The 27,240-nt window shown below is 50.0% G+C and overlaps 1 protein-coding gene across 1 annotated transcript in view; it reads right to left on the reverse strand.

The window, feature by feature from the left end:
• Mov10l1 (Mov10 like RNA helicase 1) overlaps positions 1 to 27,240 on the reverse strand; it is a 62,315-nt gene that overhangs the window by 20,036 nt on the left and 15,039 nt on the right. The window contains exons 10-16 of the mRNA XM_027953146.2: positions 25,359 to 25,473; positions 19,028 to 19,205; positions 18,717 to 18,787; positions 14,653 to 14,744; positions 9,250 to 9,308; positions 8,528 to 8,628; positions 306 to 414 (exon numbers count right to left, since the gene is read on the reverse strand). Of these exons, the coding sequence (XP_027808947.2) occupies positions 306 to 414; positions 8,528 to 8,628; positions 9,250 to 9,308; positions 14,653 to 14,744; positions 18,717 to 18,787; positions 19,028 to 19,205; positions 25,359 to 25,473 (725 nt within the window). The remainder of the gene's footprint in view (positions 1 to 305; positions 415 to 8,527; positions 8,629 to 9,249; positions 9,309 to 14,652; positions 14,745 to 18,716; positions 18,788 to 19,027; positions 19,206 to 25,358; positions 25,474 to 27,240) is intronic.

The raw sequence follows: 27,240 nt of genomic DNA on the forward strand, positions 1-27,240 counted from the left end.
CGGGATTTAAAAATGTCTGTGATCAGCCAGGTGCGGTGGCATACACTTGTAGCCCCTGTACTGGGGAGGCCGAGGAGGGAGCACTGCTCAAGCCCAGGAGTTTGAGACCTGTCTCAAACACACCTGTCTACAACTGCTTAAAAGCTCAAATGGCCAAAAATAACCCACAATCTGAGTCTTTCTAAAGTGCCTAAGCCAAAATCAGGATGAGGCCCTGGCCCGTCCCCTGAGCAGAGCGGCAACCCGCATCTCGTGGCACCCACGTGCAGCAGGCCGCTCTGCTCTGAGTCCTGGTACTCACGCACCCAGGCTGCTCATCTCTATGGTGAGGGCAGCCACCCCTGGCAGGTCCTTGGCCCCAGTGTGCCTCTGTTTCCCGGCATGTTTAGTTTGGTCCTTCCCAGTTTTCCTGTTCTAGAAATGATCACGCAGAGGATGTTAAAAACTTAGCTTTGAATGCACTGGGTTAGTTTGAAGAACAGACATAAACATCTACCAATATCTGCTTCTAATGCTTAACAGCTCTTGATATGGGCCACAGTCATATTTTTCAAAATATAATGAAAATACAGGATATCTGATCAAAAGATTCCATCAGTTTTTGTTTTCTGTGTCTCTTAAAAACAAATATAAATTTTGTGGCAATGAAACCAAAATAAAGGGTTACATTTTACTTGACAAAGGCACACCCTTCCACTCCTTGGCTGGCCTTCAGCTGGCCTCCCGCTGGCCTGCGAGAGGCTGATGAGCTGCCCAGAGGTGGGTGGTCCTGGCAGCCCCTCCAGGCACAGCTGGGCCGGGCAAGGTCCTGCCCAGGAACTGGTCTGGCAGACACGTTTAAACATAGATAGAGTTGGCCCTGGACCAATGAAACTTCTTTGCCATTACAAGGATATTCACTGCTTGTGCAAGCACCTTTGTAAATTAACTTGACCACTTTCAGAGGATAGATTCTTGGATCTGTATAACTGCTACATAAAAGTTTCCTCATAAAAAATTTGCACATATCGCCAAACTTTATCCCAGAAGCCTCCGTCCAGGTGATCTGTCTACAACTGTTGCCAGGTGCTGTGGAGCACAACTGTGGTGCCATCAGCCACATGCATGTGATGTCCAGGTGGTGCCACAGGCTTGCTGCACTGGTCCTCACGCACAGGGAAGCACGTGGCAGGAACTCCTTTGGCCTGTGCCCTTTCCCACGGCTCCTAGACCGTCCATGCTGCTGGGTAGGTCCTTCCTATGTCCGAGTGGGGGGGGCTCTACTCCAAGAACACACCTCATTTCTCTGTCCATTCTTCTGTTGACTGACCCGGCCGTTTCCAGCTTCGGGCAGTAACCAACATGCTATGAACTCTCAGTACGCATCTTGGAACAGCCGCGTATAAGCCCGCTTTCCATTTCCTCTCAAGTTTTGGCCCTTGCAACAGGTGTGTGGTGGTAGCTCACTGTGGCTGTCTCCCCCACGATGACAGCCAACGCTGATGGCCTTCCCAGGGTCGGCCACCTCTGTGTTCTTTGGTAAAGGGCTGGCCATCTTCCTGCTGAGCTTGCAGTTCTTTGCTGAAGACCTGGACACCAGTCCTTTTCAAGATGGAGGATTTGCATAAGAGTTTTCTCTCTACCTGCTTCTTGTCGTCTGTGGTCTTCAGTGTCTCCTGACAATAAGCTGTTTCATTTCACTGAAGTCTAGCCTGTCAACTTCTTCTCTATGGGTCACATATGACCCTCCCAGTACAGGATGGGGCAGTCTTCTGTGTGCTTTCCTGAAGTTCTGTGGTCTGGGCTCTGGCCATCTCTTGTTAGCTTTGTACTTGTTGTCAGGTATAAATCCAGGTGTGCATTTCTGCATGTGCTCTGAATTTATACATCAACTTGGAGAAAACAGGCGTCTAAACCATACTGAGTCTGAGCTGGGGCAGGTACCATCAGCGCTCCCTAGTGGCCAGCAGACAGTCCTGCACAGCTCCTCTGATCTATCCCTGAGGTCTTAAAACATTTAGATGCTATCTTAAGTGGTATTCCAACACCCCACCTGTGTCTGTGAAAGGACGTGAGTGGCTTGTTTTTGCACGCCAGCCTCATGTCTTCTGTCCTGCTAAGCCGCTCAGCCCTGAGGATGCCCTGAAGAGTCCATCAGACTCCCGCGCACCCTGTAGGTCCCTCCTCCTCTGCCTCGCCACACTAATCATCCACCAGGGCCTGCTCAGTGTCACCCAGAAATGCCAGGGTCCTGATCTCACAAGGAGAGAGCCCTCACCACTGAGCAGGCTTCTCTGGGGAAGGACATCCTGACAGGACAGGTGTCCACTAGAGGACACTTGGGATTTCCTCTTCAGCTTGTCAATAAGGTGAAGGACACTGGCTGATGTGAGGGACAGTAACCCGTGTCCCATTCCCAAGGGGAGTGCTTCCTGGCCTCATTCATGTTCAACTTGCTGATACTTTGTTCCAAGACTTGGACTTCTGTGCTCCCGAGTGACCCTGGCAGGAGTCAGGAAAACGACACTAAGATAAGAGGGAAAAAGGCCATTCCATTTATTTTTCTGCTTCACAGATGCAGTGTCACCTCGAGTACTGGACATCCTAAGTGTCCTCTAGTGGACACCTGTCCTGTCAGGATGAGCTCTCAGGTGCCGAAGCTCTCTGCAATGGAGTCTGTCCTCAATGCGCCGACCGGCTGCTTGCTTACTCATTCATTTGTTCATGGTACCGAGGCTAGAGCCCAGGGGCACCCTACCAATGAACTACATTCCTAGACCTTTTATTTTTATTTTGATGCAAGGTCTAAGTTGCCCAGGCTGGCCTTGAACTTGCAATCCTCCTACCTCAGCCACTTGAGGTGCTGGAGTTACAGGCATGAGCCGCCAGACCTAGCAACACTGGCCATGAGTGTGAAATTAAACTTCCCTGAGCTAGAGTCTGTAGAACTGGTGTCATCTTTTCCTGAAAATTTCACCAGCTTGATAAATTCACCAGCAACGCTGTGTAGCAGAGGTTTTTTGTGGGGAAGGTGGTGATGTTTCTAACTGGAAGTTCATTCTTGAACAGATCTAGGGCTAATCAGGCACGATTTCTTGTTGAGGGAGCTTTAGCAACTTGTGCTTTCAACAAATATGGAAGTTGTTTATGCAAGTTGCTGTATTAATCAGTAATCTGTTCATAGCTGTATGAGCCAGAATTCTCTAGGGAAAATTGAACACTGCCGTGGCCCCAGTGGGATGCCGACTGTGGACAGGGCCAAGCTGCACGTGTGCTTTCTCCTGCAGATGCAGTGCTGGGGCTGACCCGTCCACCCCTGCGCTCTGTCCCAGCCACCTTCCCACCTTCCCAGGCACTCAGCAGGTGGTGTAGTCATAATCTTTGCAGTTTTAAGGTAACACAGCAAAACGAGAACAAATTTCCTTTTCCTTTCTTGGAATTTCACAGGATAGGTTTGTTCTTGCTGTGCAAACAATTTTTCTCTTTGAGATCGTTGACCTTAGTGGACCCAGAATTAGGTCTGACCAAATATCTGAGCACCAGTGGCCAGTGAAAGTGAAGCATGCGGTTAGCCAACACCCGTGGATTCAGGGGGCAGCGCATTTCTTATAACCCCATCAGTCTGGTTCAAGGTTCAGCAACTTCACTCATCTTCTCAAAGGACAGACTTTTACTCAGCAATTCATCTTCAATTTCTACTCAATGTATATTATTCTCTTTTGCTTTATTCAAGTTCTATTTGTTTTTGTCTGGCATTTATACTTCTTAAACATTTTATTTATTTATTTGGTACTGGGATTAAACCCCAGGGGTCCTTAACCACTGAGCCATATCCCTAGTCCTTTTTATTTTTTGAGACAGGGTCTCCCGAGGCTGGCCTTGAACTTGTGATCTCCTGCCTTTGCCTCTCGAGCCCTGGGATTACAGGTGTGTGCCACTGTGCCCGTTCTAATTTGTTTTTAAAGGAGGAAGCTGAGGCCACTGACTTGAAGTCTTTTTTCAAAATTAGGCAGTTGGTGCTATAAACTTTCCCCAAGGCGTCTCTGGTGGCATCTCACAACTTTTGACAAGTCGAGTCACCATTTTTGGTCTGGTAAGAACTTTCCAATTCCACTCAATTCTTTGATCCATAGGTTATTTGCGGGTCCACACCTGATCTCCAGGTTCTGGGGAATTCTGACTTCTGAAGTCACTCTGGTTGGTGTTGCTGTTCCGGTCCCAGCTCTGGACTTACTGCTTCCTTCCGTGGACTCTGAAATTGGGGTGCAGACAGTGCTGGCTGACTGGGCCTGTGTGGTGCTGGGCTGCGTGAGTCCGGGTGCTGGAGGTACTCCTAGGCAGCCAGGCACTCAGGGCTGTCTGTAGCACGGAGGCACCTGGCACGGTCATGTGCTCCTGACGGATGACCCTGTGGCGACACTGCAATCTTCTCCTGGTTCTTCTCCATCTTCTAAGAGCTCTTGGCTCTGAGACCCACTTTCTTTGACACGAATGGTTGGCATCATTGCCTTTCTTCCTTACCCGTCTTTCCCCATCATTTACTTTCTTCCTTACCTGTCCTGGCAGCACACACAGTCTCTTCTCTGCATCCCTGGGTTCCACACCTGCAGCCTCATGTGCAAACCTTCTGTCATTACCCACTGAATGCTGTGTGGCCACCACCGAGGGAGCGTTTATGCCCTCCCAGGCACCACATGCCACCTGTGGTCAACTCGGCATCAGGAGGATGTGTGCGGGCTGGACAAGATGGCACTGTGTGTCTGAAGGACTCCCCGGGTGTCCACGGACTTTAGTATCCTGGGCATGGTCTGAGTCCTGGACCAAGCCCTTGAGGACACTGAGGACGATGGTAGGTATTTCTTTTTCATCTCATCTGACAATCTGAACTGTTTAACTGCAGTGTTTAGAACACTGATGTGCTCAGACTTAAATCTACCACCATGAGATGGGTACAAGTGGCATACACCTACAATCCTAGTGACTCAGGAGGCTAAGGCAGGGGGACCAAATTCAAGGCCAGACTTAGTAACTCAGCAAGACCCTCAGCAACTTAGCAAGACCCTGCCTCAAAATAAAAAATAAAAAGGATGGGGGATGTGGCTCAGTGGTAGAATGACCCTGCTTCAATCTCTAGTACCAGAAACCCTGAAACTGTCACCTTGATATGTTTTCTGTGTTTCATCTGTTCTGGGTACAGAATTACAGTCACAGATTTCAATACCTCTCTCTGACTGTCCAAGTGGACTGGACATCAGCAAGGTCACAGACCCTGGGGCACGTGTCCCTACTTCTCAGTTACTTACTCTGTACTGTTCAGGGCTGCCTCAGGTTTCCAGTGACCATCTTTAGCTGACTACAGCCTACTTGTAAGTGACACTGCTTGGCCTCGCACATCCTCTAAAAACCTCACAACATCGTTCTTCACTCTTCTGCTTGTGCTGTCCTCACTGCGTGCTTTATACCCGTGAATCTGACAAATCCACAATATACTGCTGGCATTCCAGCTTCACAGTGTCTTTTAGTTCAGTGCCATGATGCACACCTGTAATCTTAGCAGCTCCAGAGGCTGAGGCAGGAGCATCACCAATTTGGGGCCAACCTCGGAAAGTTGGCGAGGCTCTAAGCAACTCTGTCTCAAATCAAACATAAAAAAACAGGCTGGGTATGTGGCTCAACAGTTAAGTGCCCCTGTGTTAAATCCCTGCTATCAAAAAAAAAAAAAAAGTCATTTAAAGAGAGTTTTTAGAAATAAAAATGTTTTTATACTACCTGTATATGTATAATTAATTTCTGGTAGTTTCCACTACTTTGTATAGATCCTTATTCCCATTTGATATCATTTTCTTCATGCCTGAAGGACTTTATTTTTAGCAAGGCAGGTATGCTGGTCACTAATTCTTTGATCTTTCAGATTTTGTATGTCTAAAGTTTTTTTTTTTTAAATAAATGTTTTTTTTTTTTTTTTTAAGTTGGAGATGACACAATGCCTTTATTTTATTTGTTTATTTTTATGGATGCTGAGGATCTAACCCAGTGCCTCACACATGCTAGGCAAGTGCTCTACATCTGAGCCACAAGCCGGCCCATCTAAAGATTTTTTTTTTTTTTTAATGTTATTAATGGGGCTGGGGTTGTGGCTCAGAGGAAGAGCACTTGCCTAGCATGCGTGAGGCACTGGGTTCGATCCTCAGCACCACATAAAAATAAAATAAAGGTATTTGTCAACTACAACTGAAAAATAAATGTTTAAAAAGTGTTATTAGTGCATAATAATCATACAAAAACTGCATTCACTGTGACACATGCACACGCAAAGAACAGCACTGGGTCAATCTCACTCCCTAGCGCCTCCCAACCCCTTCCTGACCTCTTCCTCTACCCTATGGCTCCCTTCTATTTTTATAAGATCCTTATTTCCATTTTACTCTCTAGCTTCCACATGAGAGAAAACACAAACCTTGACCTGAATCTGCTTTATTTTGCTTGATATAATGCTCGCAAATTCCATCCAATTTCCTACAAATGACATAATTTTATTTCTCTTTAGGCTAAATAAACCTCATTCTGTGCACACACACACACACACACACACACAATTTCCTTTATCCACTCACTCATCCACTGTCCATTGGCGGGCCTGGGTTGGTCCACAGTGGGTGACTATGAGCTGTGCTGGTGTAAACAGGGTGTGTATGTCTCACTGTTGCACGCTGACTTTGATTCTTCAGGGTGAATACTGAGGAGTGGCAGAGCTGGGGCCCATGGCGGGTCAAGGCCTGGTCTCTGAGGAGCCTCCCTGGTGACTGCAAAGTGGCTGTACTAGCTACAGGCACATGTACTACCCACAGGCACATGGAGCTCCTGGCCCGTCCCCAGGCAGATGCACGGTGGGCTGACTGTGCAGGGCCCAGGCCGTTCCTCTCCATGTGGACAACCAGTCTTCCCAGCACCACTTGTTATAAGGCTCTTTTCTCCAGCACGTTCTGGCGCCTCTGCCAGGGGTCATGACCACGGTGTGTGGGAATGTCTCAGCCGTGAGGAGGTCGCACAGATTTCCAGGCTGGCAGTTTTCTCTTTCCTTTCCACACTTTAAAGACAGCATCCCAATGCAACCTGCTCTGTGCTGCTTCAGAAAGGGGCTGTCCCATCTCTAGTCTGTGTGGAGGCACTGCTGCACGCAGCCGGGAGATGCACTTTGCTGGCCATCACTGGCCCTGAGGGATCTGGTGTCCCGTGTCCAGTCGCTGCCCAGTCCTCTCTTGAGGGCTTGAGGAGTTTCCCACATGCAGATCTCTCAGATCCACAGCTGCCCACTGTGGCTCTCAGAAGGCCCTGTGCCCCTCTCTGGGACTCCAGGCACACAAACCTAGGGTCACCGAGCTGGCCCACGACTCACCAGTGCTCGTTACATATTTTAAAGAGATTTAGTTTTAGAGTAAAGTGGGGTTGCTCTCTTTTCTCTGTTTGGTTTTCTCCCTTTTCCTGTGGACTGCACGGTCCCATGCCCACTCTGTCCAGCACACTGCTCATCACAGGCACTACATTTCTCACCTCGAGATGACAACGTGTGCCTCCTGTTTCACATGTCCACTGAATGCGCACGTGTCTTTCTCTGAGGCTCCTGGATGCACTTAATTACAACACCTGTTTCAACGTCTCTGCTAACTGTGACTGCTGTTATTCTGGGGGGAGGTGGCTCTAATCAGTCAGACTTTCTCTTTGTGGCTTGTGTTTAATCAGGACCCCACCCATGTTGAGTGTGAGTCAACTACTGAGCTGCCTCCCCAGCCGGCTTCTGTTTTATTCAAAAATACACTGAGAGTCTGGGACAACACCTAGCACACAGCAGGTGCCACACTGCCACTATGGAGGGACTGACTGGAGAAGCAAAGGTAGCACCTCTTTGCAGCACTCACAAAACCACAGATGTGAAGGAGCTGCTTGGGTTGGGGGGTGGCTCAGTGGTACTGTGCTCACCTGGCATGTGTGAGGCAAAAGTATTGATGGCATTTAACAGGCCTTGTCAGGAAGACGAGTTCCCCTTTCCCGCCCTCCTCCCTCCAGATGCTCTCCTGTCCCTGGTGTCTGCTGCTCCTCAAGGTACAGCAAGAAGCCTTCGCCAGATGGGCTCCCCAGCTGCCACCACTGGGAGAAATTATTTTCTTTTTCTTATAAATTGCCTGGTCTGTGGCATTCTGTTACACCAACATCTGGCTTCCATTTCCAACATGGAAGAAAAATATTGCTGAGTGGGCATTCATTTTCTATGAATATATAATTATGTAAATGTATCCAAAACCAATTTTAAAATAAAACAACAAGATCACATACACACCTAGATCTTGTTTCCCCACTTATTGCAGCATCTTACACCTATATGTAATTGTATATAAATGCACACTAAATCAATTTTATGCATACTTTGGTTTTCACTGATTTTGCTTATTTGAGGACTACGTTCCTCTAATTCTCTAGTCCACATGAGCTAATCTACCTGGACGTGAATTTGTAACATCACCTACTTAGACAGTGGGAGTCGTCAAAGCACTACCTTGGTGGTGGGCTCTCTGTTCCTCCTGGTGTCTTGGGCATGGCTCCAGTTCCCTGTAACCTGAGGAGACTGCAAAATGATTTCTTCTGGAAACAACACTTGAAAATGAGAAAAGGTGAGAGGGTAGATATTACTGAAGAGCTCAGAAGAAACACATGGCAGCACCTGGAATGTCTCTGGCTCACTGTGTGCAGCGGCCCACATGCCACTCTATTCCTCTCTGGACCCCCTTCATCTACTTGTGAACTCAGCATAGCACCAGTACTGCCTATTCTTCACAACAAAGTCACCCACTTGTCTTTCTGTGAGTACAAAAATGATTTACATTACAAGGGAAGCTATGCAGAGGGTAATGGACCTATATCCAATGATTTAAGCATGCTATTCTTTTTCCTTTTAATTTTTTTAGTTGTTGATGGACCTTTATTTTATCCATTTATTTATATGTGGTGCTCAGAATTGAACCCAGTGCCTCATGCAGGCTAGACAAATGCTGTACCACTGAGCTACAACCCCAGCCCAAGCATGCTATTTTTTATGTAGTTGAACCAGTAAAAGACCCGCAAGCTTCCCAACAGAAAAGTAAAAACCACGGATATTATGCTGCTTCATTTCTGACACAGGATGGAAGAGACTGCTTCACACACAGTCTTGCAGGAAGCCTGGGAGAGCGCTGGGAAGACAGACGTAAGCAAGGCCAGCAGGCCACGAAGTTCTACCTTTCACACCCAAGTGCACCACCTGTTCCAGGGCAAAGTGCGACCGTCTGCTTGTGGTCCTGCCAGAGAGAAAGCACAGTGAGCCACGTGGCCTGGAGCCACGAAGGCCAGCAAAGCTCGCAGGACGGGCCTGGCCGGCATGGGTGAACATCCCCTCCAACACTTATGGGGCATTTATAGGCCTTGTCAGGAAGACGAGTTCCCCTTTCCCGCCCTCCTCCCTCCAGATGCTCTCCTGTCCCTGGTGTCTGCTGCTCCTCAAGGTACAGCAAGAAGCTTTCGCCAGATGGGCTCCCCAGCTGCCACCACTGGGAGAAATGATTGTCTTTTTCTTATAAATTGCCTGGTCTGTGGCATTCTGATACAGCAACGTAAGTCAGACTAAGATGAGAATCTTCAAGGCGTCAAACTAACATGTCCTTCACAAAGCACTGGAAAATAAAGGCCATGGTAGAGCTCAGGTCTTATAAGGCCTTGAAGGCAGCCCTGGGGTGTGAGGAGTGCTTTACTGAGTCTATCTACACAAAATCACAAGTTTTATTCCAAGTTATAAAAAAAGATAGTTTATGTTATCAGGAGAGCTTGGATTCTATATTCTATGCATGAAGCAGGCGCGTAGAAGAAGCTGAAGGTGCAGCCATGAAGTGTCAGGACAATGCCAATATCACGGTGTTAACAGAAGGGAGATGGTATTTTAAGGGTTTGCTCTCTTGAAATTCACTGAAAATAACCAAGAAGAAAAACATGGAAAATAAAAGCCATCTTCAGTGACACAGGATGGCCACAGCTCCAAAGTGCAAATGAAGAGGATGGTCTGTAAAGGGTCCCGCAGCAGGGGTCCCCCAGGAGCTGCTGCAGCCTCTCAGAACCTGGAAAGGGCAGACATGGGCCTGCAGGGCCACCCCTCAACCCCAACTGCACAGCCAGGGCAGGTGGTGCTCAAGGTCACTGCAGGACCCACCCCCATGGCGTGGAGCCCGGCAAGAGGTCTGTGAGGTGTACCAAAGTGCCTCCCGAGGGCATCCAGTTCTCTGCCCCTGATGGACCCTGCCTGGGCATGACCACCTCCACCCAAGGAGGAGCAAGAGCTAGAAAAGATACACGGAGGACTCAACAGCACTGCCTCCAAGGAGTAACACAGCTGCCCACGCACCCCAGCCTCACCAAGGCAGAGAGAAGAGGGACACGACAGACTCCAAACACGTGACAATGAAAGCAGCAGGCAAGAAAACCACACCGGCACCCGGAGACCACTGTCTGGCCTCCCAAGAGCCATGAAGAAACACCAGTGCAGCCCAGCCATGAGCCTAGAGGCTCGGGATGCACCAAAACACCTCCTTCCATTCTGGGTATAGAAGAAAGGTGGTCAAAGTTCTCCAGCTGAAATACTTCCTATTGCAAGGCCGAAGGAAAACACAATTACCTCAGGAAATGTTGAACAGGTTAACTAAAAAATATTCAAAATCAGTTTCTTAAAATAGGACCTGACCAATCAAGACACTGAGGGGTAAAATACCAAAGGCATTTCCCTAAAATAAGAAACAAGACAAAGACACAAAGCACCAGAAAACTACTAGAAAAAAGAAAACAGGAGGGTGCCAGGAGAGAGACAGTAAACGAGAATCCCAAAAAAGGACAAGGAAGAGAAAGAAGCCACTGTCCAAGAAGAGGATACAGCGTCAAGGATGACAATTCCCCCTGCATTTGAGCGTCACTGCACCCAGGTAAAAGGACCTCTCCGCTCGATGGTCCTGTGGCACAGTGGCCAGGGGCAGAGCCCTTGGGGCACTTCCCCGAGGGTGGCACTCACCAGCACCAAGCACCAAGCAAGAAGAAAGGCTCAGACCCCCGACTCCTCGCCACCAGAGGGAACCAGAGAGAGGCAGGCGGGACCCAGGGCGAGCGGGACAGGGCCACGGACACTGGAGAAAACAGAACAGCAGTGAGATGAGAAGCGCTAGAGTCTGCGAGAAGATCATCCAATGACAGACACGTGGCCAGATTGCTGAGAGACAGGAAGAGAGCACACGTGAGAACACCAGGAGCCAGAAGTAGCGGGAGCTGTGGAAGGGGCCACCGGAGACGGAGCCACTCTCGCAAAGCAGCTAGAGCTGGGTGGATCAGCTTCCTTCAGACACCAAAGCCCATTCAGGGAAAAGCGGACAACCCAAGGGTCCTGTGTCTTTAAGGACAGGGAGTATGGAAGTGCCCACAGCTAGACGCAGTGGCCATGCCTACAGCAGCACGATGGCAAGTTAAGGCCAGCGGAGCCAGCCTCAGTGATTCAGCAAGACCCTACTTCAAAATAAAAGGCAAAGGAGCTTGGGGGCGAGGGCCACTGGGTTCCGTTCCTGGGACCGGGAAAGAAGAGTGCCCCACAAGAGCCGAGCCACAGAGGGCCTCGAGGTGAATTCTACCAACACCTAGGGAGAAAAGGAACTCGCTCCACACACACTCCCAGAAAGGCGGAGGAGTGGACGCCACAGCCTAACACGGCCCTCCACACAGATGCAGACACGAGTGGCACACCTGCAGGTGAGACCTGGACACACAGCACCTGGTCACAGCCACGGTGCTTGCTCCCAGGAGCTCACCAGCACCTCCACCGCTCAGGAGACAGGAGCACCATGGCGTTGTAGCAGAGAGCCCTGGACACCATCACGTCCATCCCCAGGTAGAAACTCCAGCCAGTGAGGGCTATGTCTCCTCCCCCCAAGGGACGGCACAGCATCCTCCACTCCCACTGCACTGATGCTGTGAGACTGGCAGACTGCGAGGTCAGGAATAAGGCGGTGGGCCACATCCACGGCCGCACAACCCTCCCCAGAGGCTTCAGGCCACGCCCCAGGGTGAAGGACACCACAAAATGCACAGGGCAAGACAGGAAGAAGGAACCTTTCATTTAAAACCACAATTACACATGTAGAAAATCCTATGTAATCTGTAAAAAAGCCGCTAGAACTAAGTGAGTTTAGCAATTTTGCAGAACGTAAGATAAGGGCACAAAAATCAATTGCTTTTATAAATACTGAAAATTAGTAGTTGGAAACTTAAGTTAAAATTGATACTTGCAATAGTTAAAATTTCTTTAAGTAGGAATAACTGACAAAAGATACACAAAACCTGTACATTGAATAGTGCAAACCACTGCAAAAGACATGGAGACAAGAAGTGGGGAGAATCAATGGAGCGACGGACGCAGCGTTTTCAGAGATTGGAAGACTCAGTACTTAACATCAACAATTCTCCCTTAAACCGACCTAGAGTTAACGTGATTCTGATCCAAATCTCACAGGCTTTTTATAGACACTGACGGATGAGCTAAAACCCGTGTGGGAACACAGACGGCCTAGAAGACCAGACAACTCCGGGCAGAGCGAGGTGGAGCGCGGCCTGCCTGATTCCTGAACTTGCCACAAAGCCACACACAACAGACGGAGTGTGTGCATCCCCCAGCACTCTAATCCTCAACAGGACAGTGTTTGGAGGTGGGGTCTCTGAAAGGACAGAAGACCATGAGGGCTCTGTCTTCATGAACAGGACTAGAGTCTTTACAAAAGGTACCCAGAGGACTCTTTCAGGATCTTGAGTTAAGCAAAGATTTCTAAGATGTTTCACTGAAAGTGTGACCCATGAAAGTACAAATGGCACGACTGTGAAAAGGTGTCCCGCTCCTCACCAATGGAGGAATGCTAATAAACTCACAACCAGCCATACTGCCGCTGGCTGCAACGGCTTTACCAGAAGTTCAGGCTCACTGACCAGCTGAGATCTTCAGCCCTCCCACCCCAGCAAGATGGACCCCTGCACATCCCTGCACAGGTCGCTGACCCGGTGGCCCACCTGGTCACACCTTCCCTCAACCTTGCACTTCATATTCTCCCAGGCTCCAAACACGTCTCATTGCTCTGCTGCTTCTCACCCCAAGAGCAAACAGCCCAGTGTCCCTGTGGAGGCCACACGCACTGCCCCTCTGCTTCCACGGTCAAACACCTTAAAAGAGAACTAGCTCCACTGCTCCATTTCCCTAGCCCCTTCACCCTCCACACAGCCCAGACTGGGTGCAGCCCTGACTTCTCAAACCATAGAGGATAAGCATGGCGGTAAGAAAAGAACTGATGAGCCTGAAAAAATTAACACTTTCAGTTAATAAAAGAATTTTAAATAGAGTTAAAAGATAAATGACAAGCCCAGAAAAGATTTAAAATCTCAGAATAGTTTCACATAATGAATACAGAAAAATTCCTGCAAATAATAAAAGTCAGACAAATTATTCAATAAAAAAAGAGGGCAAAAGATACAAGCAAATATTTCACAGAAGATGAAAATTTTATGGCCAATGAATGTGGAGATTCTCAGTTTGTAGGTAAAGAAATGCAAGGTAAAATCACAATGAGGGCAGCTGGGGTTATGGTTCAGCTTTAGAGCACTTGCCTCGCACGCATAAGGTCCTGTTGGATCCTCAGCACCCCATAAAAATAAATTAAAAAAAAATATTTTAAAAAATCTTGGGTTAAAAAAAAAATCACAATGAAGTGTGTTATCTGCCCACCTGGCTGGAACAAACTATGAAGTTTAACCACCAGGCTCAGGGGCACGGGCCAACACACTGTTCCTGGAAGCACAGGTGCACCCATGTGAGGTGTGGACCTGCCACTGAACTCCAACCCTGCAATGTCACCCCAGTGTGCACGAAGCTTGTTCAATAAACAAACCGTCAACTTCAGAAATGATGAGAATGTGCATCAACGGAGGAGCAGATGGGGGTGGAGAGTCACACGACAGCGCAGAGTACAGTGGTGGAAATAGGAGCCCCAGTTACAGACAGGACCGGGGCGCTCCTGGTAACGGTTCTCAGTGAGAAGCACAGCTCCTGCAACTGCACGCAGCAACCAGCCTTCCAAAAGGTTCAGAAGAACTGAAGCCAAAGGACGCACCTCTCATGTGCACACATGTGCATACACAGACATACAATGTCTTATAAAAGTGAGGGCACACGCCTGTAATCCCAGTACTTGGGAGGCTGAGGCAGGAGAAGCACAGGTCCCAGGCCAAGTCCCCCCCACCAAAAAAAAGCTCCAGTTAATGGTTGGAAAGGTCAGTGGGAGACAGAAAGGGGTGGCGAGGCGAAGGAGCTGGTGGACTGGAGGTGACGTGGGCGACGGGATTGGGTGCAGGGAAGTTCCAAAAATGAGTGGGCAGAGAATCATCTGCGTCTTTATCTCACAAGTTATCTGTAATGAAGCTGTACTCACAGGCACAGGCAAGTGATACACAGAGCACCAAAGCCACAGATACGGCATCAACACAGCAGCTCCCCTATCCCCAGGGAGACGTCAGTGGCCTTGCTGGGAGCATGCCCATCATGGTGAGGAAGGCATGGTGGGACTACCTGGCGCCTACCTGTTGTACGTAAACTCCACATCCATGGGTTCAAAGTTGTACGTCTGCTCAAATTCTGGATTAAGTTTAAGAGTTACATCTTCTTCGTGAATCTGAAAAAAGACAAGGGATTTACATTAGACAAGTTCTTACATTAACCTTGACTTCTTGGAATAATCCATCCATGTCCAGCAACATAACAAGAAAAACTCATTTTACAAACGTGAGCCACATTTTATATCTTAGATATCTGCAAAATTAACAGAAAGAATCACATCTTGAAGTCATTAAGTCACACAGACAGGAGTCAATGGTCAGTGTTTCCACTCACAGCAGCCACACTTGGCCAGCGTCTCCCCAGGCATAGGCTCTGAGGAGACAGGGCTGAGCCAGGCTGCGACTCAGGAGGCCAACCAGCCAACAGCTGCAGGTGCAGCCAGGTGCTCTTGTCGGTCACAGCTGCCACAGAAAGATCATTTAGACTTGCCCTCCTGCTGGCAGTGGGAAGGGGTGAGGCCAGATTCTGCATTAAACAATCCTCATATTCTTTCCTGGGCAAGCAGGAAGAGGAAACTTCTGAGCAAACATGGGAAGCAAAAATAGGAAGGAAAACTCAGAGCTGCAGAAGGAGCTCAAACCTTCTCAGGTAAATAAGGACCACTCAGGCAGGGCCACTTCCTGAGGGCCAGGCCAACACCAGCAAAGGGTGCAGAAGCTGCAATTTGAGCAACTGAAACCATGGGCATGAGGTCAATGAAGAGTCAAATGCTGGAAAGGACCCCGGTCAACGCCCTCCTACTCTCAGCAGACGTGGCCACAACTCCATTACAGGGAAAGCCAGCTCACCAGAGGAAACTGCAAGAAATGAACGTGAGCTCATAACCAAAGATCACCACACACACAGGAAACTAACCTGTGTTAGCTTCCTAACACAAGGACAAGGGCAGAGAGCCTGTGGCAGATCTGATGTCAGGATGCCACAGGCTGACTTGACCACTTAGAGGAATCTAAGAGGCTGGGCCTGGAGTCAGAAGGCGAAAGACAAAGACAAGTAGCACCAGGCAACATGAAGGGTCAGGGCAGCTTTACAAAACCACGCAGGGCACTGAGAAGTGAGGACAGAGAGGGAGACAGGAGGGCAGGCAGGAGGCCCTCTGTGGGCACGGCCAGTGGGCAGTGCTAGATACAGACTCAGCACAGGAGCCTTCTCTCCCCAGGCTCCAGAACTGCTAACCTGTAGAGGGCCCAACTCGCCAGAGTGGTGTCCCTGTTGGCTGGAGATGGCAATCTGACTTCAGTGTGGTGACTAATTGTTCTCTGGGTCTCCTCCGCCAGCCACGCCATTCAGGACCTGAGTCCCTCACCGTGCTCTCTGGCCAAGACACCAATGGCAAAACCAAGTACAGCTAGGGGGACCCACAGAATGCACCACCTGAGCAGTGGGTGGCCCACTCTGCCTCGAGACCCAGAGTGTCACTCTCCCGGCAACTTAAACACTCAGACCTTTTGCCCACCCAGGGACGCCATTTGCTGGGTTGCACATGACTAAAATACTCCGGGGTCACTCCAGGGAAACTGAAATAACTGGACTGCGTGAAATAACCACCAAGAGACAGAAATACCTTTTTCTTTGGGGGTGCTATGACGGCTCCTCTGACCTTAAGGGTCCGCAGAAAGAGAGTGAGCATGTGCTGACCCCTTTTATTGAGGAGAAGCCATTCAAATGAGGCAAGAGGTCAGGTTTTAGGGGGTTGAGTCTATCTTCATGATGTCTGCTCTCAGCAGGTTGACTGACACCTAGGAAGGCCACACCCAAGGGCACAGTAAGAGACAGGGACACACAAAGGAAAGAGGTAATATCACAAAGGAACAGGTGAGCAAAGCTCCACCCATGAGGATGTGGGAAGGCACGCCCATGCACAAGACACAGTCGCTCACACTCTAGAAGACGGGGCTATCCAGATCACAGTGTGACCCTAGGATGCCGCACCGGTCAGCAGGGGAGTCAGACCAGTCAAGTGCTAGTCGGCCTCCAATACCAGAGCTCTGCGCGAGTGCCCAGGTGGTGCCACCACCCCACAGGAATTAGTGGACAGTGCCTCTTGCTGAGATCTCTGGTCCTACTTGGAGGCTCTGGTACCCAGGGCTTTCCTCCTTGATGCGTAACTGGTCTGTGGTGTGAAAGGTAAGACAGTCGCCTGGCAATCTGTGGGATCCTCATGCCACTTGTCAACAGCTGGAGTGGGCTAAAGAGTTGGCAAGGTGAACAGACCCCTGAGCCCTGTCACCACACTGCCACTCACGATGAGTGCTCAGGGGCCCACGGGTATAAGCACAAAAGGGTGATTTTTTCCCACATGGAGTATGGTTGGGCCTGGTGGGCCTGACCAGCAGGAGGGACTGGCTTTACTGCCAGCTGGATGGATGGGCTGTGGCCAGGGTCCTGCCCTGATCATGCTGGTACTCACAACCGTTCTCCCCATCCTCTCACTCTCAATACTGTATGTGCTGGCGACACGTCAGGGTGCAGGGCGTGCCAGTGGGGGGACAGGACTCATGGGTGTGATCCTGGAGAAAGAAGCTGGAGCAAGCTCTTCAGGGCCTGTGAAGAAGTGCAGGCTGACACTCTCTCGGGTGACAAGGACTCTCCTCCTGGCTCCTGCTCTGAACCCCCTCTGGGTGGGTACGGAAGCTGTGACAGGATGGTGCCTACAGCCTAACAGAGTGGAAGCCTCACCAGGAAAAGGAGACTTGCGGCTGGACAGCTCTCCAGCTGGCTCCCACTCAGGCTGCTCAGCCGGTCTCAGGTGGAATTCAAACTCAAAGAAAAGGAGGCGTGATAATGGGATCGCAGCGCAGCAGTTACAGGGGTGCCAGGTGCCCAGTGTCCCTGTGCTGGGCACTGTACTGCTTAGACACTCCAGGCTGACCTAGGGACGGAAGACCTGCTTCTGAGGACAGCCATGGTGTTGGCATTTGACCCCAGGTGCAGTGATGCCCGTTGTGCCACCTGTAGGAGGAGGGTAGGGGGCGGGCAGGGTGTGTCTTCCTGAGACCTGGCCACGCACTTTGGCTGGCTGCATTCTGCACCTGCCCCTTCCTCTGGCTTGCCCACCTCAGTGGCAGCTTTGGGGCCACCCACTGTTTCAGAATCATACTGTTCTGTTTCCACCAGTTCGCACAGTTGACACCCACAGCAAGAGGCGTGGTCAGGTAGCTTGCTCCAGCCTCGTCCAAAGACTAGACACCTTGACCACAAAGCCGCTAGCCTCCAGTGCTGCCAAGTCCCTGTGCCTCTCCAGGGCTCTCCACGCCCTCCAGCTACTCAAGGCACCCTCCTCTTGTCAGGCAGATTGACAAGCCTGTCCTCCCTGCACCTTCCGCCACTGCCACTCATGCACCCCCAGGATGAGCCCGGGGCCAAGTGTGATTTGCAGCGCCATCAACAGCTGAGGCTCTGGGTCACTAGAGTCTTGGAGCTCAGGAAAACACCTCCCTCTCATCTCAGCCACAGCACAGCTCCACACCAGAGCTCTGTGGGTCCCCTTGGAATCCTCGTCAGAGCCTCTGGTCCCAGTCCTTCTCCTTTGAGAGTGAAGTTGGGCATGCCCCTCCCTCTCCACATTGGGCAGCATGGGCTCCCTGCACACACTGAGCAGGCCTTTCCCATGCAGCTCCCAGCAGTACTCCTGGGACTTGGCTCAGGATAGAAGCAGTGAAAATCAGCCTGAGAAGCACATACCATGCAGGCAGGGAGGTCCAGGCTGCGATCTGAGCCAAGCCAACGGGACCTCCTGCCCCACCCCGAGCTCTACACGCTCTAGAGTCCTCCCTGTGCAGGGTACTGCCCTGTTGGCTCTTCCAGAGTGTGCCCAAGTCAACCCAATGCAGGCATCACAACATAGGTGACTTATGAGGTTGAAAATGACAGAATCTCTTTAGACACCAAGTTCCTTTCACACATCAAAGATTATTTAAAGATTTACTTTATCTTCACACTTCCCAACAGGAAGCCAAAGCCCAAGGGAGCACCTTTCCTGAGAATGAATGGGTCAGCCCAATGGGTCAGGAGGGAGTCCTCTTACCTCGATCACATAGCCAATGTACTCAATGACATGCCCGTTGTACTCCTGGGATTTTAAGATCAGTTTGTCACCTAGTCAAAACATAAATTATCATGTGTCAAACTAAGACAAGATCACAAATGTCTCCTGCTACACTGTGAAACCAAGCCCGGAGGATGTGAACGAAGAACAGTCCTGGGATCAGCTCCCAGACAACTGTGAGTTGGCAAAGTGGCATGCTTAACATTTACACAGCGCTGACGGTGTCCAAGTGGAGTGCTCCATGACAAGATGCGAGAGACAGTGGGAGGGAGCCCCCAGGGCCAGCGCACCTGCATATAGGGAGGGCCTGCTTTCCGCCAGCCCGGGGACCTCCAGCACCAGCAGGTCCCCGTTCCTCTTCAGGGTGACTCCGCTCATGTTGTACTCCTTCAGTTCTATTTCTGCATGGATCTCCTCCAACCACAGCAGAGTAGAGAACTTCTCCTTATAGTTTGACATGTTCAAAAGCTGAAAAAAACAGGATTACATCCGTGAGAGCAGAGCAGCAGGTCCTGTAGGCCCATGTCCAGGGAGCAGCAGCCCAGCGTGAGCATGTCCACATGGCTGGCACCCACCCACGGGTCTGCCCTGGTGAGGGTTAAGTCAGCATGCTTCCCAGCCTTCAGCCTCCAGAGGACCAGGGAGTTCTGGCAGGAAGACCCCTTCCCTAGCGACCATGCCTCTGTCATCACTGTTTTCTCTACTGGGTCTTCTGAACAGAGCTACGGCTTCTAAGGAGATTGAATCAGTGGTCAAAACCCTCCTGTTGGAGAACAGCCCTGGGCCTGGGGGCCTCACGGTAAACTCTACTAAACACTAAAGAAGAATGATACCTGTCGCACATTGTTCCAACACTGAAGAGGACATTTGAAAATCATTCAAAGGGGCCACGCTGCAAGGATACCAAAGCCAGACTAAGAGACTTCAAGAAGAGAGAGCGTGGGTTGGGGCTGGGGCTCAGTGGTGGGCACCTGCCTAGCAGGTGTGAGGCCCTCCGTTCGATTTTCAGCACTACATATAAATAAATGAATAAAATAAAGGTCCACTGACAACTGAAAAACACACACACATATATATATATAAAATTTAAAAAAACGTAGAGAGAGAACGGGCTGGAGGCACACACTGAAGCTGCTCAGAAGCCCAAGAAGGGAGGGACCATCTAAGTCCAGAAATCCAAGGGCCACCCAGCGAGACCCATCTTAACACAAAAACAACTCTGACCAGAAAAGAGATTCTGATGCAAACACAACTAATTAGCAAACGAAAGCCGCAGCCCTTGAGAGGGCCCCATGTCACGACCAGGAGGCCTGTTCCCGGGACCCAGGGTGGTGCAGCCTCTGGAGGCTGCTGAGCAGTGTACACCTTCACAGGACCAAGTGGAAAACGTACACGAGCTCAATTAATGCAGAAAGAGCATGACAAGTCCAGTGCCCTCATCAAGGGACAGTGAGCTACAGGGAGGAGGGAGTCTCCTCCACACAGTAAAGGTCATTAAAGCCCATAGCTGACATCTTCTCAATGCAAAGCTTTTCCTCCAAGGTCAGGAACAGAACAAGGATGCCCACTCTCACCACTTCCATTCAACACATTTCTGGAACTCCTGGCTAGAGCAAGTATGCAAGGAAAAGAAAATAGAGGTGTCCAAGTTAGAAATAAGAAGTAAAATCATCTGTTTGCAGATGGCATGACTTTACATGTAAGAAACCTAAAGATTTCACAATAAACTGTTAGAATTTATATGTGAATTCATCAAAGCAGCAGGATATAGTCAAAACACAAAAACAAGTTGCATCTCTTAAATACTAACAAAGAACACTCTAAAAAAGAAAGTAACAAAATAATTCCATTTATAATAGCACAAAAACACTTATGAATTTAACCAAAGTGTCAAAGACTTGTATGTTAAGAACTACAAAATACTGCTCAAAGAAAAAAATAAATAGAAACACAACCCATGTTCATGGACACTTAATGTTAGAACAGTAAATGTCTACATTAACCAAAGTAATCTATAGATTAAATGCAATTCCTATCACAATTCCACTGATACTTTTTGCAGAAAAAGAAAAATTCACTCTAGAGTTCACAGAAAATCTCAAGGGATGCTGAACGGTCATCTTTCAAAAGAAGAACGAGGATGGGGGACTCATACTTCATAATTTCACAACCTACTATGAAGCCACAGTCATTAAAACTGTATGGTTAGGTTGGGGTTGTGACTCAGTGGTAGAGCACTTGCCTAGCACGTGTGAGGCACTGGGTTTGACCCTCAGCACCACATAAAAATCAATAAATAAAGGCATTGTATCCATCTACAACTAAAAAAATATTTTAAAAAATTAGCAGAAAGTCTGCACTGGGTGTCTCATCACGCTTTATTCTAATTTCTGAAACTGGAAGCAACCAAGATGTCCTTCAGAAGGGAAGTGGATAAACAAACTGTGGTCCATCCGGACTATGGGATATTCTCAGCATTAAAAGGAACAGGGCTGCCAGCCATGCACAGACATGGAAGAAAATCAAATGTGCCTTTGTAAGTGAAAGAAGTCTACCTGAAAAGGCTGCATGTGTGTAACTCCACCACATGGCATTCCGGAAAAGGAAAACTACAGACACAAGAAACAGCTGTGGCTGCCATGGGCTGAGGGAGGGCCGAACAAAAAGGCTGAGCCCTGAAGATTCAGGGCAGTGAAACTGCTCTGTGTGACACTATAATGGTGCACACGTGACATTATACTTTAACTTTTTTGTACTGGGAACTGAACCCAGGGGTGCTCTACCACTGAGCTGCATCCCAACCCTTTTTATTTTGATACAGGATCTCCCTAGGTTGCTGAGGCTGGCCTGGAACTGGTGATCCTCCTGCTTTGGCCTCTAGAGTTGCTGGGATTGCAGGAGAGAGTCACTGTGCTCAGCATGACATTATCCTTTTGTCCTAAACTACAGAATGTTCAACATTCAGTTCACTAACATAAACTATGGGCTTCTGGCCACCAGGGCATGTCAATGTAGGCTCATCAATTTCAGCAATGTACCACCCTGGTGGGAATGTAGATGGCGGGGAGCTGAGCTTGGGTGCAGAGGCTACGTGGAAATGTCTGTACCTTCCTCTGTGAACCTAAAACTGCTCTACAGTAGAGCCTATTAAAAAATGAAAGTAAAATAGGACTTCTTCAGAATAAAAGACTGAAAGAATCAATCCCATAGGCAAGCATGACATGAAGAGTCCAAGTCCTCCAGGCAGGAGTGCAATGATCCCAAATGGAAATCTGGATTTATACAAAAGGGTAAGGAGCACTAGAAGCTTGGCAGTGGTGCACGCCTAGGAACCCAGCAACTTGAGAGGCTGAGGCAGGAAGATCAGGAGTTCCAGGTCAGCTTCAGCAATACAGTGAGACCCTACCTCAAAATTTAAAACACAATAAAATAAGAAAAACATAAAATAAAGAGCTCCACCGATTGACTTCACCTATCTGACATTCCTGAGACAAGACAAACATACAAGCAATATTTACCCAAAGAGGCTGCGTTGTCAATAAATGCAATGGCATTCAGTCATAAAGTATGTTTGACGGCCACAGTGGAATCAAGTTAGCAGTACCCACAGGTTCAGAAACTCAACATGCTTTTACATAACCACAGATCAGAAGTCAGTAGGAAAAGAAAGAGACACTTTGAACTAAATGAAAATACAAATATAATGTATTAAAATTTGCAGGACACAGCCAATTTAGTACTTAAGAAGAAATTTTCTAACACTAAAAACCTATGTTAGCAAAAAACCAAGGATTTTAAACCAAATGACTTTGGCTTCCTTCTTTAAAAAAGAGCAAAAGAAACCAAATACACTAGTGAAAGAAAAAAAAAAAAAAGACAAAAAACCAAAACAAAAGAACACAGTAGGTGACAGATTAAAGGGAAATCAGAACAAGACAAAACCAACAAAAGCAAAGAGCTGTTTCTTTGAGAAGACTGATGCAGCGAGCAGCCCCCTCTGCCAGCCCAGTGCCTGAGGAAAGAGAAGCACCATCACCAACAGCCTAACAGGAGCCCAATAGCTGCGTGCAACCAGTCAGGCACATCAGACGAAAGGCGCACATTCTTTCAGGGGGAAAATCCCCATAGCGCAGAGAAAAGAGAACCAACAGGGAGCCAGAAGAAGCAATTCCTGGCTCAGTCTGCGGGCCAAGAGCTCAGTCACAAGGCATCACTGGAACCTTCCATCACCACTAGGAAGATGTGGGGCCAGTTCTGCATGAACTCTAGGACGGCCACAAGGCCAGAGTTCCTCCAAGTCCCTGAGGGCACTATGCAGCACCTACGAAGGACCCTTCAAGGAAAGAAGACTGCAGACCAATACCTCCCACCAACACAGGTGCAAAATTGTCAGTGGGCATGTGGTGTGTGACGGCAGATGCACAGTGAGGGTGCTGCCTGGGCACCGGGAGGACGCTGCCACACCCAAGGGCCCAGGAGAGCCAAGCGAGGCTTAGAGTCTCTCTGGCCCCGAGGGAGACTGAACACCCAGGGCCACTTGCCTCTGCCTCTCCAGCAGCTCCACCTGTCTCTCTGGTCTGGCGGGACTCAGGAGGAAGGACGGCCCTCTGACTCGTGGGGCCCTCCCTGCCCAGAACCTTTTTTGGAGGGAGGCAGTGTCAAATTCGCACAGTGGATCTCAAGAACCAGGGGCTGCCCTGGAGCAGGCCAGGTTTTCCCACAGGATGCTGGCTGCACTAGCTGTGTGCAGTGAGGGTCAGGTAGCACAAGCTGAAGCGGGTCAGATGCACCTGGCAGCGTGAACAAGTTTCCTGGGGGTGGGACCACGGCACCATCAGACTATTGTCATGAGGCTGTCCAGCAGGTAAAAAGGGTCCTTCAGGGCACCCTGCCAACACCCACGCCGGGCTTCCCTTCATTCCCAGCCCTGGCACTGGAACCCCCCAGAGTCTGGGGCTTGCAGAGTAAAATGCACACACCAATGACAGCACCGTGGGTGGGGATCCACCCAGGGACACGAGGTGAGCCTAGCCCCTGAAGACCAATGCGAGTCACCAAGGCAATACACTCAGGAAGAAAGCCACACAGTCTTCTCAAGAGAGGCAGGAAAAGCACTTAAGATGAACCACTTCACAGAACAGGACACTCGGAGAAGTCACGACCTCCTGCAACCACCACACCTATCCTTCCAAGACACCCAACAGCCCAGAGGGGACACGCCTCGTCCAGCACCCTCCTGGTAGCTGTCCACCTCTTTGGTCTCTGAGGGCTAACCTGTTCTGGGAATCTGTACAAATGGAATCACGCAAACTGTGACCTTGGGTGTGGGATCCCTCCCTCAGCATCACCAGGCACAAGCCAGAAAAGCCTGGCTATGTTCACACAGCACGGAGGCCAGGTGAGCTTTTTAGGCCACCACAACCAACCCTGTGGCCTGGCAGCACACAGAAGGGGTCAGGGGTGTTTTTTGAAGTATGGCAGGCGGCTCGTCCTGGAGGCTCCAGGGAGCAGCAGCGTAGTCTGAGCTTCTGCAGATGCCATGCTCCTCAACCTTGGACCCTCCTGCCTCTCTATAAGGACCTTGAGATGATGTGGTGCCACTCAGTCAGGGTCATCTTCCAGGTCAAGGTTCTCGACCTCATTCCCTTGACAGAGGTCACATCCTTGGCTCCCAGGCACTGATCAGGACATCAGCAAGGGCTGTTACTCAGCCCTTCCATAACCTCAAACTAAAATAACTGCTGAGTAGAAATTAGAATAAAGGGAAAGTCCATGCTGTGGGTAATATTCACACAGAATTCTGGGAAAGGAGACCAACCTGCAAGGGGCGGGAAACCAGGGTCAACCAAGGAGCAGACACGTATCAGGCTCACCTCAGCTGCATGGCCACGCAGCCACCACATGCTGACGGAAGCCAGCACCATTCCAACTGCCGGCCTCGTCAGTGTCATAGGCACAAAGCACTTCAGGCTCCAGAGGGCCCTGAGCCGGGCCTGCAGGAGCACTGGCCCACCCTCCACGCAGGTCTGTCTGTCCCTCCTGCATGGCTCTCACCCTAGCCTGCTGACGGCTCAAGGCCTGTCCTGCAGAACAAGCACTCCATGACCCGACACCAGCTTCCAGCCATCCAGCCTGTCCCTGGGTCGTGCCATGCCCCACTTCACAGTCACCCACTTGCTTCTGGATGAATGACCTCAAATTCCTGACAGCAAGTGCCTCCCGGCACAGGACAATGCTCCCCCTGAGGCCAGGTGGACACTTCTGCCCCCAACTCTCCCGCCTGGCTGCTGACCTTTACAAGGGCTCACATGTCCACAAGGCTTTCCCACAGACCCAACTTTCTCAGCCTCCCCTGACAGCCAGCTCCGTCGGCCCCTGGAGTGCTAGGGTTTTGTCATGACTGGAAACCCTCCTGCTCGCACCTAAGAGGCTGGGCTTGGCAAAAGCCCTGCTCCCTGCCCCACATCCCCAGGGGCAGTCTCCAGAGAAACACCAAGCTGCCCCTCCCATGTCACCCTTAAGCTCAGGCTGTCTATGGTGAAACTGAAGGGTCCTCCTGCTTTTGTTGGGACACTGTGTGAGGGGCATGGGTGCATGCCCTGGCACCCTCTGATGTCCTACCTCTGCAAGCAGTGGCTGGAAGGTCAGGATGTCCACTTTGTGCTCCACACATCTTCTCAGCCTGTCTGGTATAGGGTACTGTGGAAGAAAGCTTGGGAGCTGTCGTCGCGAGTTCCTTAAGACACAAATCCACAAGTTAAAGCAGCTCTTTGCTACCCCAGATTTCCGTGTGTAGTTTTGGAGTATCCCCTATCCGAAATGCTTGGGACCAGAGTGTTTCAGACTTTGGAGATTTTGATTTTGGAATACCTGTGTGGACTCTACCAGCTGAGCATCCATATGTGAAATGCTTCGAAATCTGAAGCTTTTGGAGCACCACATCAGCACTGAAGCTTCATACTCCAGGATTTTGAATTTTCAAATGAAGAGTGCTCAACCTGATCAGACTTCACTTCCTGCTTCAGGAGGACCAGATACAGGAGCCACCGGCGTAGGCTGGCTGTGCCGAGCCTCTGCTCCTGGTCCTGGGTCCCAAGTTCCCCAGCTCTAGCTGGCCTCTCACCTCTGCAGGGCAGCAGGGCTGCTCCTCCCCCTGGAGCCAGACTGGCTTCCCAGGAGCCTACTGGACCAGGGAATTTGAATGAGCTCGGTTTTCACTACATGTTTTGTTTTTTTCTTTGGATACTGGGGATTGAATCTAGGGTGCTTTACCACTCAGCCACATTCCAAGCACCACCCCCCACCCTGTTTTTTTGTGACAGGGTCTAAGTTGCTGAGGGCCTTGCTAAATTGCTGGGATTACAGGCATGTCCCTCTGAGCCCAACTGTGACTGTGTTTCTAATAAGGACACGAGTATCAGAAACTATACCCACACATCACTGCAAGAACACACGGGCAGCCTTAACTGTTTTTGTTTTCAGCTGTGACTCCCTGGGGAAAGCTGGCTTTACTCTCCAAGCCTCTGCTTTCTCCAAGAACAGGGTCATCTGAGTCACTCAGATTCTGAGAGTTGGGTGCAGTGGCCATGCCTGTAATTCTAGCATGTGTGCTGTGGTGCTGAGACAGGAGGATCTCAAGTTCAAGGCCAGGCTGAGGCAATATCTGGCCTCAAAATAAAATTTTAAAAGGACTGGGGTATGACTCAGTGGTACAGGACTTACCTAGCATGCACGAGACCCTGAGTCAAACAGTGATGCAGAAAAAGGACCAGGGAGATGAGGAGACTGGAATTTCAGAGACCGTCCACCTAGGTCGAGTGCAGCTTTGGCTGGACAGCTGCAGGCCACCCCAGAGTCACTGACAGCATGGCAGGCCACTGCCCCCACCAAAAAACAGGGTGTCCTCCCCGTGAGTGAGCAGAGGGCAACACCAGAGCAGCACAGCTGGGAAGCTCGCTGGGAAAGCAGGGACGCTCAAGACTTAGTGCCAGGCACCGACTCCTCACAGATACAAAGTGAAGGAGACCAAAAGACCAGGACGTGGTAGACCACTGGCCACTCTGACCTCAGTGCACAACATACTGGGGACTTGGCAAGGAGGTGCTGGTAGAGAGGTCTAATAGCAGTGAGACTGAACACCAGCGCCTGGTGTGGGCCCTGGGCAGGCACTCTGCAGCCAACCAGGGCCAGGCACACTGGTCCACAGGCTGACCACCAGGAAACCAACGACCGTGCTCTAGAGACACCTGAAGGGGGCTATGCTATCACATCAAGGACATACATGCCCAGGGACTGAGACGCTGGTGGCAGCTGGTGTGTGCAGCACTCTCTCTTATGGAGCCGCTGTGACTCCTGTGCCCCTGGGTGAGAACCAGGTGTCACCAGCTGCCATCATCCAGGACTCTGTGCTGCAGGCTATGGAGACAGCTGCTCCTTTCCTGGGTCCCCACCTAGAACGTGCCCTGAGGCGAGCAGCACCATCAGCATTCACTGCCTGCTCTGT

The sequence above is a fragment of the Marmota flaviventris genome, chromosome 3 (genome assembly GCF_047511675.1).
Source record: "Marmota flaviventris isolate mMarFla1 chromosome 3, mMarFla1.hap1, whole genome shotgun sequence".
NCBI classification, from domain to species: Eukaryota; Metazoa; Chordata; class Mammalia; order Rodentia; family Sciuridae; genus Marmota; species Marmota flaviventris.